The sequence below is a fragment of the Manduca sexta genome, chromosome 27 (assembly GCF_014839805.1).
Source record: "Manduca sexta isolate Smith_Timp_Sample1 chromosome 27, JHU_Msex_v1.0, whole genome shotgun sequence".
Taxonomy (NCBI): domain Eukaryota; kingdom Metazoa; phylum Arthropoda; class Insecta; order Lepidoptera; family Sphingidae; genus Manduca; species Manduca sexta.
In genome coordinates this window covers 11,181,528-11,197,981 of record NC_051141.1, presented here as the reverse complement: position 1 = coordinate 11,197,981, position 16,454 = coordinate 11,181,528, and the positions used below count along the sequence as shown (strand labels likewise).

At 31.0% G+C, this 16,454-nt stretch overlaps 1 protein-coding gene across 2 annotated transcripts in view; it reads right to left on the bottom strand.

Annotated features, from left to right (window-relative positions):
- The window catches only part of LOC115447264 (tyrosine-protein phosphatase corkscrew), a 37,006-nt gene that overhangs the window by 19,103 nt on the left and 1,449 nt on the right, over positions 1-16,454 (bottom strand). For both annotated transcript variants that reach the window (XM_030174262.2, XM_030174263.2), the window contains exon 2: positions 5,761-5,923. In XM_030174262.2, the coding sequence (XP_030030122.2) occupies positions 5,761-5,923 (163 nt within the window). The remainder of the gene's footprint in view (positions 1-5,760; positions 5,924-16,454) is intronic.

Genomic DNA, 16,454 nt, shown 5'->3' with positions numbered 1-16,454 from the left:
AATTGTTGAAATATTTTCGTTAGTGCGTTTTGCGTTTGCAAGGTCTTGCATATTATATTGCCGCGAGAACATGCTAGTCTAAACTTAGCTTTAGGCTCATTGCACTTGGTGCAATTCGGTGCTTTGGTATTAATGAACGATGAATTGATAAGTCTACCGAAACCAGCAAACACGTCAAGTTCGATAACCTTCCAGCCTCGTATTCTTCGTAAGTTATATAAAATGTTTAATAATATTAAACATTTTTAAACTCAGTTTTTAAATTATTTTTAACATTTCATGCTTTAAGCAGTACGATGACTAACGTTGATGCGGGTTTAATTTAAGCCGAGAATTAAAAAAACAAACACTATTGTGTATTTTGTGGAAAAACATCGAAAACTGATGATCGATTGTTTGTAGTAATCATGCTAAATATGATTCAATGTTCTACATGTAACGCAGGTTAGGAACAGACGCGTAGTACATTGTTTTATGGGCAATACATTTGAAAACTCTGAGTGAAAACTGACATGTATGAAAAAAATTCTATCTCCAATCATACTTTTTGTATAGTTGACGGATTGATTTAAGGATTAAAAATCATAATTAGGTAAATAAAACAATTGAGCGTGTCTTAGTGTGTGTTAATAAATATTAATTTACTAAGAGCGTTGTTACGCGTGCAATCACACCGCGTGCTCCTAATAAGGAGATCACACGGAAATGAATCACTATGCTTTTGTTCACTGTACATTTTTGGAGTTAAGTATCGTAAAATAATAAAGGTTTTCACTTTATTCACACGAATACGACTCATTTTGCTACGTTACGAATGAATAGTTTCCATTTCCAGGAAATAAATAAAATGATTTCCTTTATAATTTTACTTTGTTTTACACATAAAATATACCATATTAAATTAATTATAATATGTAAGCTCACATCAATGTACTGTGTAACAATATTATGACGTGTTTGTCACTCAGCTCACAAGTTATTTCATAAAACATCTGGTAGTTTCATAGCTATTTTACAGACAAGACAAAACGACTCTAACTATGAATATCTTCTCATAAAAAGTAGTAACTATTTGTTAAAAGGATAATAATTGGATCCATGCATAATCCGTGACCATTCGACCTCGCAGAATATTTTATATAAACCGACTGTCAACTCTGGCTACACAATAAAGAAATGGATGTGACAACATAATAAATAATCCTATTACTATAACTGTATTAGAACGAGCACTTTTTTCCGCCGCGCGTGGGAGGCATCCCTGTATTTATGATTGCGTGTCGGTAATGAGCAAAAAATTTGTTCTAACAGATCGAGGAATGATGTGGTCTGCCGCATTAAAATATTAAAAAAACTGCACGAAATACAAATAATAAGGATAAACTTAATCGTTTTATGTAGAAACAATTATTGTTGTCTTATTTTATTTAATTCCTTAAAACATAAAATACCATATTGTGGATGTATGAAAGTGTTCATTAAAGCAATGTACACACCTACAATTAACATCATACAATATACAATTTATATCATACGGCGCATAATTACAATGTCACATTAAAAAATAAAATAATTGAAATATTTTAACTAACTAACAAGTCTAAACACATAATAAATAAAACATCGCCCACTTATAACGATATACTCAAAGTTTTTTTTTTATTTGCGACGACTACAAAATAATGATCCAAATAAGGAACGCGCGGCATTGTTTTTGCTGGTTCGGAACAATTAGCTGTGACTACAAATGATACGGTACGGAATAAAGATAAATTACACATTTAATGAGCTTATTTTTGTTTCCACAATCAAAAATAATTGATGACCATTAATAGCGGTGTCCATATTAAAAAAATCTTTTGAAACAAATCTTTTATGAATAGAGTATTTTGACTACCATTAAACCTTAAGGCAGCTATATGCCCTCGTTCCTCTTATTTAATGTGGAATAATAAACGAGTTTTTGATCATCATTATACCAGCAGCATCTATGCAATCTCATAAAAATAATAATGACAATTCTACATGCAATTCCATAATTCGTTACTACGAATAAACAAATTTACAGAACAATTTTAAAGAATATATTAGAATATAGTATACTTACTATATTCTAATATATTCTTTAAAATTGTTTAAAACCCTTTTTCTTATACTATTTCTGAATTTAATTGGCTGTGCTACTTTTGACATCTGATGTAGCCGTCCATTTATCGGACACAATAAAACATAACTCAAAACATTTACGTTAGCACGTTTTCATTACATACACAATAATACATATAACACAAAATCGTATAAAAATTAAACGGTTCAGCAATAATTATGGGTTCCAGGGATTCCCGCGAGAGAAAAATTACAAGAAAGTGTAGTTTGGAATCGAATGAATGCGGTATTCATGTCCTCTGCAATTTGATTGGGTCATTAACCTCATGACTTCTCAAGAATAAAAACGGTTTTCTCAAACATATGTCCATGCTGCAATAAAACCGATATTTATCCGGTTAATTCGCTTGCAATGATGAATTTGTGAAATTTTAGTCTTATATAAAAAAACAACACTGAATTGTCATCATGTCGTAATATATAGGGTCATTTTGACATCACGGTACTAAATTAAACCACATACTTATCTACTTTGAAATAACTCTTTACAATAAATTACTTGAGCCGTAGTGATAAAATAAAAAAAGTGTAAATTTCGAACAAAATTAATATTAATAAAAAGTAATTGTAATTTAATTTTTTAGAGAGATAGCAATAATTTGGTATCTTATCCCCTCGGCCCATTGTAGTCGCAGGTAAAAAAGTTACATCCACGTTTACAAACTTTAAGCCACGAGAACGAATCATGGAAAATTAATTGAACTTAAACACAAGAATATGCAAAAATTTTAATTTATAGCTTTCTTGCAGTGAATTTCGGTTAGTTTACAAACTTATTAACCATAGGAGTGTTGAGAAGTCAAAAAAAAGATTGTATTCTAATGACAAATTTTGAGAATTTTCCGCCTTGCTGTTTTTTTAGGCTGATTTTAGCCAAAATAGCCCCCATGAAGGACTATGTTTGTTAATGAATATGTAAGTTGAGAGTCTGGAGAAGTTTTTGAACTACCTTATAACCACGAAGTCACCTGTTTAGTTTTTTTAATTTAAAGAATTAAATTTAAGTTACCACTATTTTCATAATTTTCATTAAAGTTACGAAGCTGATTGTTTTTAGAAAAAAAGTACAACTAATGAAAATTTAGTTACAATAAAAAAAACTCGAATAAGTCTTCTACTTTTTTTAAAAAGAAAACATTTAATCTCTCAAATCGAAAATTCGCAAAAATTTAAAAATATATTTATAACTCAAAAACTATGAAAAATCGCGGAACGTACATGGGGGTTATTCGGATACCCCAAAGGGTGCTCTATCTCTAGACCTCCGCTTGACACTACTTTCTGGGACACCTGTATATTTATCTTCCTTCCATCCTTAAATAATCTGAATACCTATACAAACAGTAAATGAGTCAAATAAAATTAAAATAGTTTTGTGTATATTTTTAATTTTCCGGGCTTAGCAACAAAAGCGAGCAATATTTCCATTGAAATATTATTAAAGCCTCTCCGATGTAACACATACTTTTATAGGTATAAAAAACGTTAACACAAAATTCCTTTTACCACCATAACACCACAAGGTCTTGGCAAGGGCAGGCGTATTTATATCATTAGCATTGCAGGTACGTCATCTTGTAAAATAGTAATGAAGATGTATCACTAGTGGTTATAGTATTCTCTTTAGTACTACATTACTACGTGTGATAAAGCAATAAATTATACGTGTCACTACATTAAAATGGCTGTAAAAACCAGTGATAATAGACGGGAATTCTATATTGCGGAAACCAATATGTATTTTTCTATGTAAAAATAATTAGAGGATCTTTATTTCTAATAGTCTTATCGGTGGTTAATTTATTTACATATTGAAAACTTTTCTTTTTAAAAGTAAAAATATCACCTGAACATTTCGGACAATAATTTTGGCTAAACCTATAAATAGTCAAATATATTTAGGTAAGAAGTTATAAAAACATGTGTATCGGACGTGATAACTCAATCTGCGTTAAATTAATTCTATAATATACACAAATTGTTCGACTGTTACGTGCTAACTTCCGACTCACGAGCATCAACCAAGTTGCCGAGTTCAAGGTCCTCACTTAGAAGATTCATGATCTTCAAATGTCCTTTAAAGTTCACTCTAAGATTTACTCTGTACATAAAAGACATTTGATCGACGATTATTGATTTTTCTTAACTATGCCTAATTTTATATCAAATGGACGCGGTATGGTTATACCTATTGGGCACATATATATGTACAATAATGATATAAGTTGTATCCCTATTTACTCCGGTTTCCGTACTTACCAACTACTGAGAGTTTTCATGTGTCAAAATAAAACGCTATAAAATACTGAACACTAATGCAAAAAATAATGTATAAGTTTAATGTTAAAACTTACCATTCGATCAATTCAAATAATCATTTCAGTGTTTTCGTAATCAATAATATTTTTCCCACCATAGCCATTGGTCAGTAATCGTCATACAATATATTATTTTATACAATCATTATATTCCTGGCAAGTAAACACGTGTTTCATTATGCATGCAATGACAGAATATGAACTAGATAAACGTTAATTGAAAATATATATTACTTAGGTGCTACTTAAGATAATATTACTATATAACAACTTTTATAATTCGAGCATAAAACTAATGAAAATTTACTTTTTCTTACGTATGTTGCCAAAAAAATTCATGTTATTTTAAATTTGAAAGTGAATATAGGATTTTCGATTTTAAATTTGCATAGTATTCAAATGAATGTAAATGTAAATGTAAATGCAACTATTTTACGTTTTTTTTTTATAGCCATTAGACTAGGGACTGGACAGTGGACCGTACCGCTATTTTTAATTTGAGGCTTATCTAAAGTCCCCGAGAAAATCGGCTGTCGTTTTGATGACACCCATAGAGTCCAAGATCATCAGATATATATACCGTTGTTACGTTTTATTGTGAGATTTACCCAATTTTAGAATATACGATGAGGTTTCGAAAAAATAAACTGTCCTATCAACTGATATTTACGACGATATTAATAAAGACGATCTCAATTAATAACAGCTATCATCATAGAAGGAATATTTGTCGTATTCGATTTCAAGATAAATTTACACTTTACATTTTGACCAACGTAAAAGATAACAAAATAATAATTAGATAAAACATGATTTAAGTTTACAACATGGAATACTTAATTATTATGGCCGCTAGCAATTAATAAAATAAGAAACAAGGGAAAAGTTACGTGCACGTTTAAAATTTTCAATCCAATAACACCTTACTTATATTTAGTATAGCACTTTACTATACTTAAACTAGCTCAGCAATTAACATTACAGTTTAAAGCTATCGTTAAATTTCAAGAGGGTAAAGGCGGATTAAAAAATAAAATGCATTCAACAGGAAAAATACCGTAAGTGTATGTTAATTTTATTGTAGGGTTTTCATTCTTTGTTTACCTATACAAATCTTATAAGATTTCAAGTCTACGTTCACAGTTCTACGTAAATTTTGTTGTATATACTTCGTTGCGTAGAGTTCAGGCGAGAATTGGGTCATAGTTTTGCCGAAAAGTGTAAAGCTATCTATAAAAATATATGAATTTCTATAAAATTATAGGGAAGAACTGACCTGCCGCCTAATCATGACGTGGCTGACCCGGCCTCTGACCCGCACGGACAGGACGTACTCTCCAGGGTGAGCGAGCGACTCGCGCACCAGAAACGATCCATTCTTGCCCTTTTCCATGATGAGGTGTTCTGCTTCCTTCGCCGACATCACCCCGTGGAACCATCTGAGCACAGTTAAAAATTTATTAATATTATATCACGATAAAACATATGAATTCTTATTGTTTCATCAAAAACGTAAGGCACGTGATCAGAGCAAGCAAAACATAAACAATACTTAATATGAATATTTAAATTATTGACGCGACTTGATCCGCGTAGATCCGCGTGGATGAAGGTGAACTTTGTTATATTTGTCAATAAAAGTACATTTTTACATTTAATTATTTTTTTCAGATGTCTTCCAATTTATAAGCTAGTTGCACCGAGAAGTGAGTGTTTATTACTTTTTATAAAATTCAGTAACGATGATAGGGAGGAGTAGTCGCCCTAAATGATAATACCTAATGTTCATGTGATCGCCCATATCAGTGACAACTGACGTAAAGTCTCACAATCACTTTTTTGAATTAATTTTACGATCCAGTATTTGGCGCCCAGAAAGCTGGGCTTCGCCCGGCCAAGTCACACTTGTCTACTGTCGTAATACACCATTTTCAATTACAAAATACTGCATACTTTTAGCCTGCACCCATGGCTGTAAGATATTAGTATTATATCACACGTCATAATATGATGTGCACATCTCATAACGTTTGAATACTCTTAAAAAGCAGAGGTCAACATCTTGCATAAATAGTAATAGATAATGTGGGTGATACTAGAATATGTTCCGATTCTGCGCATTAGAACCGAATTTCGCAGTATGTAAATGAGTCTTCTTTAATTAATATAAAACGATAAATGAGTCATATGATTCTTCGTTTTATCCTAATTAACGGACTTAACCACAAACGTTACCAAACTATCATAATTTATAAAAAATTTCAGGTTTAGAGTAGCAGAATTAATATTTACCTAATTTTTAAATAGTTTTATACCCAAAATAAATAATCTTAAGGTATTTAACAATTATAACGAGGATATAGCATAGATAGTACAATAATTAAAGAAAATTAATGAGTTCTTAATCGTCCTTACATCGTAACAACGAAATGAATACGGATGCTATAAATTTTCCATCAGACGCGATCATAATAATTGATTAAATTACAACTATTTACGTGCTAATTTGTATAATGTAATTTATCATCGATATACTTGTGTTGTATTAATATACTTTAAGGTATAACGTAAACACTTCTGTTACACGTTCAATGAGATCATAAAGGGTTTATTGTGGTAAGTTCTAACTTCAAGACCAGTATCATAGAACTAATAATATAAATATGTGGCTACTTAGGTAACGAAGTTCTTAACACCAACCGACACATCTACACTAAAACCTAAGTAAAGAAATTTGTAATAATGCCGACCATAACGTAGGTATGTACTATTTACTCAGAAATGATTTTTTAAAATGGGCGAAGTCAAATAGATCCACTACAAGTGGTAAATAAGTTGGTTCGAAGTATAAGTTATAACCTGCAATGTAAACTTCCAGTCACTTAAAAAGTATATTATTAAGGTGTCAATGTAGGTTCTCAATAATGAATTATTTTCATATTTAGCATAATTTTTATATCAGTAGTTAGTAGATCGTTTCGTGCAAATAAAAATATAAATATTGCGAATACGGAACCATCATTCTATACTTATACTATTGTTCGTAGGTATAAGTTGACAATATTTTATTAATTCTATTTTAATGTCAAAATAGTCCCTCCGAGGTTGTTTATTAAGTTTTAAAAAAAAATAATGATTTGTATCATTACATGATATATCTAGCTTTAGTCGTATAGTATGTAGACACGTTTAAATTCCTGGCTGGGCATGAGCGAGCGCAAGATCCGACGGGACCGGTTGCTCTTGAATCAATCGAAAATTTTACTCCACACCAAACGCATTTAATCTACGTCTGAAATAAAATTCTGTGTTTTGTTTGAGAACAACATCTTGAAGGGATTGAAAAGACCTTTAGCGAATTTATTATAAACTTTTTTGCGCCTCATCGTATTTTTATTATCTCAGAGTGCCCCAAAAAATATTCTTATTGAATTCATTCTAGTAGATCAACAGTCGATGTCCAAAGTGAACTGAACCTTGGAAAAAAGATATTCACACCCCTTTCCCTTACTCCCTTTTCCTTGTAATTTGTATACATGAATATTTAATTTTTAAAAAAAATATTTTTAAAAAGTAAATTAATTCCAATTCTCAGATTCCAAATACGTATAGATATACTAAATTAGATATTTGTCATCACGTTTAAAACAAATGTATGTACATTTGTTAATTTAGTTTTTCGCTTCAAAGACCGACTCCATATATTTGTTGGTTCAACTTATATAATTTTAAAGTAGTACATAAAATATTTTTTAAGCTGTAGCCTTACCGATTACTGATATGGTACAATTGTTTTAATAAACTCAATTTTGACAATTAAACATGTTCTTTGTGAAAGACCCATTAAGAAACCTGTCCATCGAGTTGGCAAATAAGTCTGCGAGGAATCGAGTCTCGCAAAATATTAGTGCACACGTACCATAGAATATATTGTTCTGTTATCCCTTCGTTTCTTGGTGCAGGTTTAATAGATATTCCATAGGTAATAAGAAATAACTTGTAGTGATTGCCATATCAATGTTTTCAAGTTTCACGTTTCCAATAGTGGCTACCCCCACAATTGTTATTTCAGTAACACTCCTCGGCAAGGCTGATCGTATAACATATACGAAGAATATGTGGTGAAGAAAATTTATTGAGGAAAACTACAGACTGACCGCAGTAAATAAAATTTGCATAATGCGTTAGCACGCTGAGAATAACTTCATGGTCTCTACTTAAATTAAGAGACTTGAAAAATATCCTTAAAGCAATTGCACTACTTTTAACTAATAATATCACAACAATACAGTGTGTACCAAGGCTGAAGCGTGACAAACAACACCATAAACTAAGTATTATATTCATTAAATTCATGTCCTACATTTTCCATAAACAGGTAAATAGGAAGTAAGTAACTAATTTTCAATAATTTATTACATATAATAAAACTATGTCAACGTACTACCAATAAATATGCATTTGAGTAAAACAATGTGTGGTAAATTATAATATATGCCAAATAGTAAAACAAAGTTTATAGTTATTTTCACGTGACTGCATATTTTATCTGGAAAATCGTGAGTCTTGATACACGATATTTATCTCTCCTATGACATATTATATCGACTACAAATCATTTAATTAATATAATTATTTTTTTTTAATACAGAATACGTCATTTTAAACCTTCCATAAATCTAGTTTTACCAACTTTTAGTAAGTAACAATTCTAAGATTATATGGAGCGGACATTGAGAAGATTGTCATACAAATTTTTTTCGTTCATGCGATGGTTATTAAATTTATCGTGAAATAGCAAAACACCAATGCAAAATACTTTATATTTTTTCTATATCGTAATTTGCACTTTTTTAATGCACATATTAGCATATTTTCGTTAAATTTGGATATTATTATATTAATGGAGTCTATATACTACTTACTATTTGTGTAGTCAAACTTAAGATTTTTAGTTTGATCAAACTTTGCAGCACACTTTCTTAGCACACAATTTATCCAGAATAGGATACTTCACAGAGATAACGTGAGGAGGCCACTCAGAACTTCGCAAAAAGCTTGTGTTGCATCGATTCTACAAGGGAATGACATTAACACAGGGGCATGCAAATGATTCTGTACAGCCTCTATAATGTTTTGTACATAATCCAAATCTTATATTCGAACAATAATGTAAAATTATCGCCTGCAATGTTTACCACTATATAATAAACGTGAGTACTTTACGTTGAAATATTTCGGTCATTATATTATTCGTGCATTGGATTACTATAAAAATATTAAAACAGAGGTAATAAAATCAAATCATATGTTACTGGTAACCTTGTTTTTACCTTTACAGTACCATACCCAACGGTTTTCGGACTCATGAAGTTTACGCTCTGCCTGGACAAACTTAAAGGTATTTTTTTAATGCTTGTTTAAGGGGCTTTGTCATATGTTACGACTATGTCATTCCAAAATAGTGTTAAGTATTAAAAAAGGCTATCATTATGTGTATCTTCGGGAATGGAATGGACTTTTAAGCAAAAGGTAACTATGGCATGTACATATTATTTACTGTCAAAATAATATCAAGATTATTTGGGTATATGAGTTTAATAAAATTAGACAGAATTAAACTGAAACATCGATTTGATGGCATTTTATCTTTAAAATACAAGTCAGGTAAAAATTATTTAATAACAGAATTACATTTCTTTAAATTGACTTATAATTTCACCAATCTTATGTTAATGAGTTTAAAATGACTTAAGAACCCTTTTGTGCCAATTCTTTTGAACAAAACATTCGATATCGAGTCATGTGATTGTACCCTTATTGGGGTAATTGTTTTTCGCTAATTACCCGCATTTACAAGGACCGGTATTCACTCGGTCCTCTGTATGTGCAACAATGTGGCCGTTACTCGAGGCCATTTATGTACATTACCTTTGTCGCACCCGTCGTAGGATCCTTTGTTCAAAAGTATTTTCCATCGAATCCTTACTATTGACATTTTTGTGCTTTCAGTTTATATTGGGTTGGACGGGGTGAAACATTATATGTCCCCGATTTTAATTATTTACATAATGTTATTGATTAAAGAGACTAACTTTTTTAGGTGATAAATGCAGGATCCCATAGATGTCCCATCGAATAGACAATCTAATAGTATCATTGGAAAAAGTTTTAACAAAAACAAATTGGAACAGAAAATTTAATAGCCATTGTTAATAGCAGTCAAATAATTTGACGGTAGATTGGCGCGTGTTCGGGCAATAACACTTCATTACAATAACACTTCATAACAAAAATGGTCTAATTGACAAGATTTAACGACCTTATTTGTGTATTCTTGTTTCCAAACAATATTCCTACGATAAAATGTAATGTACTGCGTAAATTATAATATTTATAGGCACTGTATTAACAAGAATCGTAAGAAAAATAAACACATATTTTAACTATATTAACGAGCATGTAAGTATGGCGCACAAATTGTTTGCGACATGTCGTGAAAATTAATGAAGTGACGAACCATACGAAACACTTCCTTGGCTGAACAATGAGCGATATAACTGCAAATTAGACAAACCACACTGAATAATGAATAAAATTTGTTTTATTTTTTGCGACACGCCAATAAACGTATTTATTTTACGGTACATACCTCCCTACAGGAATTGGTAGTTACCAATTTATTTGGTGCTGTTGTAGTTTATGACCACTGGTGGATAATTTATTCTCACTCCGAAACTTTGTGCATTTTGACCCAGTATGTAATATTTTATTCATAAACGTTTTGGGACGGAGTAAAGCTGTGATAACAAGTTGTTTCAGTGCCCAACGGCACTGAGAAATAACATAGGGCCGTTGTGATTGGTTATTATTGTTGTATTTCAATATTAGCCAATCACAACGTACACTGCGAAGACTGCCATGCCGTCAGCACTGAGAAACAGACTTGTTATCACAGCTTTACTCGGTCGTTCGATAAAAAACGTCTATGAATAAGGGGGTAAGAAGATTAGAACAACAACTGAGTAAACTAACAGAAATCCAACATAGACAATTTATTACATAAGCCCAGTGCAACACAGCGGAATCGAATGGATCAGTTGCCCATATTGACTAAAAAATATAAGCAGACTAGAATTACAAAGCAATAGTAAGCGCATACGCATCACCACAATATTTTCATTTTCGTATACATTGTACTAAAAAATCTTAATTATAATAATAAAATACAATAGAACTAAGGTCAAGTGTGCTCTACATTTGCAACGTGTGTGATCATTTATCTTATATGTTAATTTCATTATAACTAGTATTATCAGCAAATTATATATTTTTAAATGTTTTAATATTACCAAAAGACACTCCCAAATCTTACCATCATTACCGGATTAAGTTAAGAAACGATCTCAAACATTGAGACCGAGGTCGCAGCGGCGACCGCAACGCAAAGGCCAAACAAAAATGTGTACTGACCATTACTTAAGCAATTATTTACAAATAACTACATGCTTCCTGTAGTTGTTAGATATTACAGTCGCATGTGTTCGTGTATTGTTGGTTTTGATGGCGTGGGTGAGTTGACTATAAATTTTCGGTCTCTATACTTTTTGTATGAGTTCAGGAATTTAAAACATTCTCATTTTAAGCAAAACAAAACTACTGCCAGTTTTGTTCAACTATGAAAGGACCGGCTTGACCAGATCTACCACTGGTATAGAATAAGCTGACGTAAACTTTGCTCTCGCATTTCATATGACATTTGAAATGTCTCTCATTCTTTCTAAATTGACGAAATAACAAAAATCTGCCTTTTTCTAATTATTTTCCCTAAAGACAGTTACGTATTCTAGTGTAGTTTTGATCATTTCCCTACCATCAGATTACCTCTTGTTGAATTTACGATCATTGCTACACAATATATAATAAATAGTTCAATGACAATCATTTAACTACATTTCTGTAGTTACATGATTGTCATTGAACATTCTGATATACATACTTAAAATCTAGCTAAACGGTAAGCTTCGGAGAATATCCCTAACTATTATGCTAGTCACGGCGTCGACAAACCGATTTGACTGGATTTTCAAAATGTCTATGGTAATCATTTAGCCAGGTACAACATTTATAAATTAGGTTCTTCCTTTGTACCTCACATTAAGAATATACAGTGCGCCCTCCAAGTACTAATCGTAGAAAACATAATTAAAACTTACCAATATAAATACCTATCAGGTAAAAAAGCAATAAAGGAAGTTAGTAGCCAAATCGAAAATATACAATTTCTAAAACTAATAATAATTTACTTAAATAACAAATGCATTACTTATATACCGAACTGGCAAGACAGAGAGATTCATTCCAAACAGTCACTTGCCGAGGTGACAATGATTCACGATATATATTCGGACTACACTTACCTTCAGAGTACATGCAAGTAAAGGCCAAACAAGAAGCTGCATTAGAGACACCTCTGTATTTAAAGGAACTGTTTATAATACCTATCGCAATGTAAAATCTCGTTCTAAGTGTACAGAATTAGTGAAGTTACATAAACATAATATAACTACAATGTTTGTAATAAATTAAATTTTCACTTGGTTATACAAGTTTATGCTTCCTTCATAAGTTTAATTAAACTCTATTACCAGTTACTGGACTTGTGCGAAGGCAATTCCTCGCTAGTTAGTTTGCATCTAAATAAATGTTAAATATTACCAAAGACTTTATAGCCTCAATGAAATATTGCGTGAAGTACTTACAATTCTGCGCGGACGACTTTAGGTAAATAGATGAATTTTGGAATGACATTGGAAAAAATACAATAAGTAGGGCAAAGTTTGTATAATTTGTATATATTCGTACTTTTCCAGTGTTAAATGTCATGGTTAGTGGGTTTATAGTAAATATTTATCCCTCAAAAATTATAGCATATGTATACATCTACGTAATTAAACATAAACTAGTTGACCCGACAGACGTTGTCCCGTCTTAACTATGAATTTGCAGCACGCATTCTGTCAATCGCTGACAGTTATTTCAAACAATTGACAGTTATATAAAATTAATATTTTCCGACAGGATTTACAACTGGATATAATATTCATTTATGAACTTAAATATAGAAATAGGAAAAATACAGAAATACTAATACAAACATATCATGTTCTGCAATAATTGCCGTCTTGCGTCGATTCTTGCACAGTCTTCAATTCCAATAATTACAGTGATTAACAAAGATGTACTCCTGACATGAAAGCTTAAGAAACAAGTGTTATTTTTCATAAATATGCAACAAACTTGCAATCGGCTGCATGATAATATACGGAAAGTAAATTTGCAAACAATAGTGATTAGCAATAGCAGAAATATCGATTTCATTGCACATGACCCAACACAATATGAACAAGTTACTACTAAAGTCAATATTATTGGATTAATGCCTGTCATACGTTATATGTATGGATTTATATATTATAATCACAGGATATTTCAATACTTTGTAATAACATTCCAACACCCAAACCACTGAGTAAGTATGTTCGTGCGCAAAAAAATATTTATTTTGAATCTAAAAAAACTCAATCATTATCAGGCATAACAAAGTTTTTATCCATTCCAGGATGTACTAATGGCTGTTTGAATAGCTAACAGTAAGTTGGTTCTTAGTTGAATCGCATAAACTTGGCATAGTTTAGTGGTCATAGTATTTCCCATAGTTATCTTTCAAAGTCATTGCCAATTTTGTATTGTAAGGTCCAAAATAAGGAACACGCATCATGCTTATTTTTTACTTAGCCTCGGACCTGTATTTCTTTGTCACATTATAGTAAGCATATTGGAATATCATTAGGAGGATATAAAAAGATATCTCTTAATTTAGTATACTGCCCGTATTGTATTTGACAAATTTACTATTTTTAAAATAGAAAGTAAGCCAGCCAAAGTGTAAGTGCATCAACTGGTTCTACCATTAAAGTTACCAAAGAAAGGGTGCACTGTTAATTTCAAAGTCTCATTAGACGTATGACTGCCGTGGATATCACAACAATATATTTTGGTCCGTAGTCCAAAAACAGGAGTTAGAGGCTTTTGTTTGTTCTTTCCATATGCTGACACGTTTTTACTTCATGCTTAAGTCAATGCATGGGACAGAATCTGTTTTGATTATTATCATTAATATTAATTTTAATCATAACTTTTAGATATGAATCGCTAATTTTATATGGGCAGGTTTTCCCACATTATCATTGATAAAACGTTTTGTATGCCTCATACTTTTTTCCATATCAGGAATCCATGACCGCAAACTTATGCAGTGACGTAGCTTAAAACGTCATTGTAATTTTATCGAAGTTACCGATTGCGAATGATTTAAAAATGCCGAGTAAAGAAATAAAATAAGTATAAGTATTATTGAGACACACGATAAATGTATAAAATAACAAGTAGGTATATTATAAACGGGTCGTGCTTTTTTATTTTTAGGAAACAGAAACGTAATCAATTACTATTAATCAGGTTATGTAGACATAAACCACGCGATTTTATTGTAATTTAATTTTAGAGGTTATCAACTGGACTATTTTATTCAATAACGTGCTAATTTTATGTGTCTGTTATAATCATTGTATCAAGAAACACTTAAGTTAGATGATAATTAAGATGATTAAGCAATATTTTTAAATTACGAGTTCATAATAAGTTATTTTATCAGTAATTATTATAACACCAGCATAAATGTAGGCGTGGGTTTCTTCAAGATAAACCTCTACAAACATCCTTGGATAAAGGTATAGTTCTATCAAAATATTACTACACCTTTATCCTAGTATGACTATATAAGGGCTAATTAAAACCTATTAAAATGCTTAAAACTATTCAATGAACTACATTTATTAAGATATCATTTAGGTTTCCGCATTTTTATTTGAGAAATACTCAGACATTAGTTTGACAACTCTTATTAAGGATAAAAGCTGCAAGTATAAATAAAAAACAAAAGTCGATACATCATGAATTTTTTAAACAGAAAAAAGCGTATGCATAAGTATTCGCTTTTGTTTCTAGATAAGATCATAACATCATTATAAATTATGCGATATTTTGAAAGTAAAATTCTAGAGTAGGAGCTTCATTGTTGCAGTATTGTATAAGAAGCAACATTAAGTAAAATATTTTGTCTCAAATTACCTTCAAATTTCGTGCCCAAGCCGACATGTAAAAGGAATTTCTAAATCTGTCCATGAAGTCATTTTAAAGTATGTTGAATGCGTCGTGTCATTCCAGATTTTTTGCTCTCTCCCGTTCAGAACCTGTTGTGGAATCCAGTGCGAATTTCAAAGGAAACAAGTGCATGACTAAGAGATGCGCCATGACTCAGGAGTTGTTTAGATTAATAATCATTTATTATTGCATCAAATGGAAAGTATTTTATTATTTATTTCTGAATTAGATAGGAATGACAAAAAAGTATAAACTTTATTGCAAATCAATAAAAACATGAATAATTGGAATTTGAAGCAGAAATATTACAATTTTGTTGAAAATAAATCTTTTACATTATACAATAAATATTTTAATAGCTTCATTTCCAAGTATTTCATATTAACATTCATATTAGTAGCACAATTATTTGGGTTTGAAATATTTCGCTGAGCTGTTATTATTATTATTATTTTAATATTATTAGTATTGACACTACTTTTTTTTTATCTTTATTTATTTCGGGGTTTTTATCCAGCTAGGATATGCCAACCCCATAGTACCTTATAACCTAAATATGGCTTATACTATTTTATCTCACACATAAGACACTACTTTTCTAACCACTGTTTACAGCTTCGGTGATATAAACATGAGCTTTAAATACATAAACATTGACATTTTTTTCAAATCATATAAGCAAATAACTTTAGGTCGTTCAATGTGGCAGTGCCCATCATAATAGTATAGGGCAATAAGGTTCAT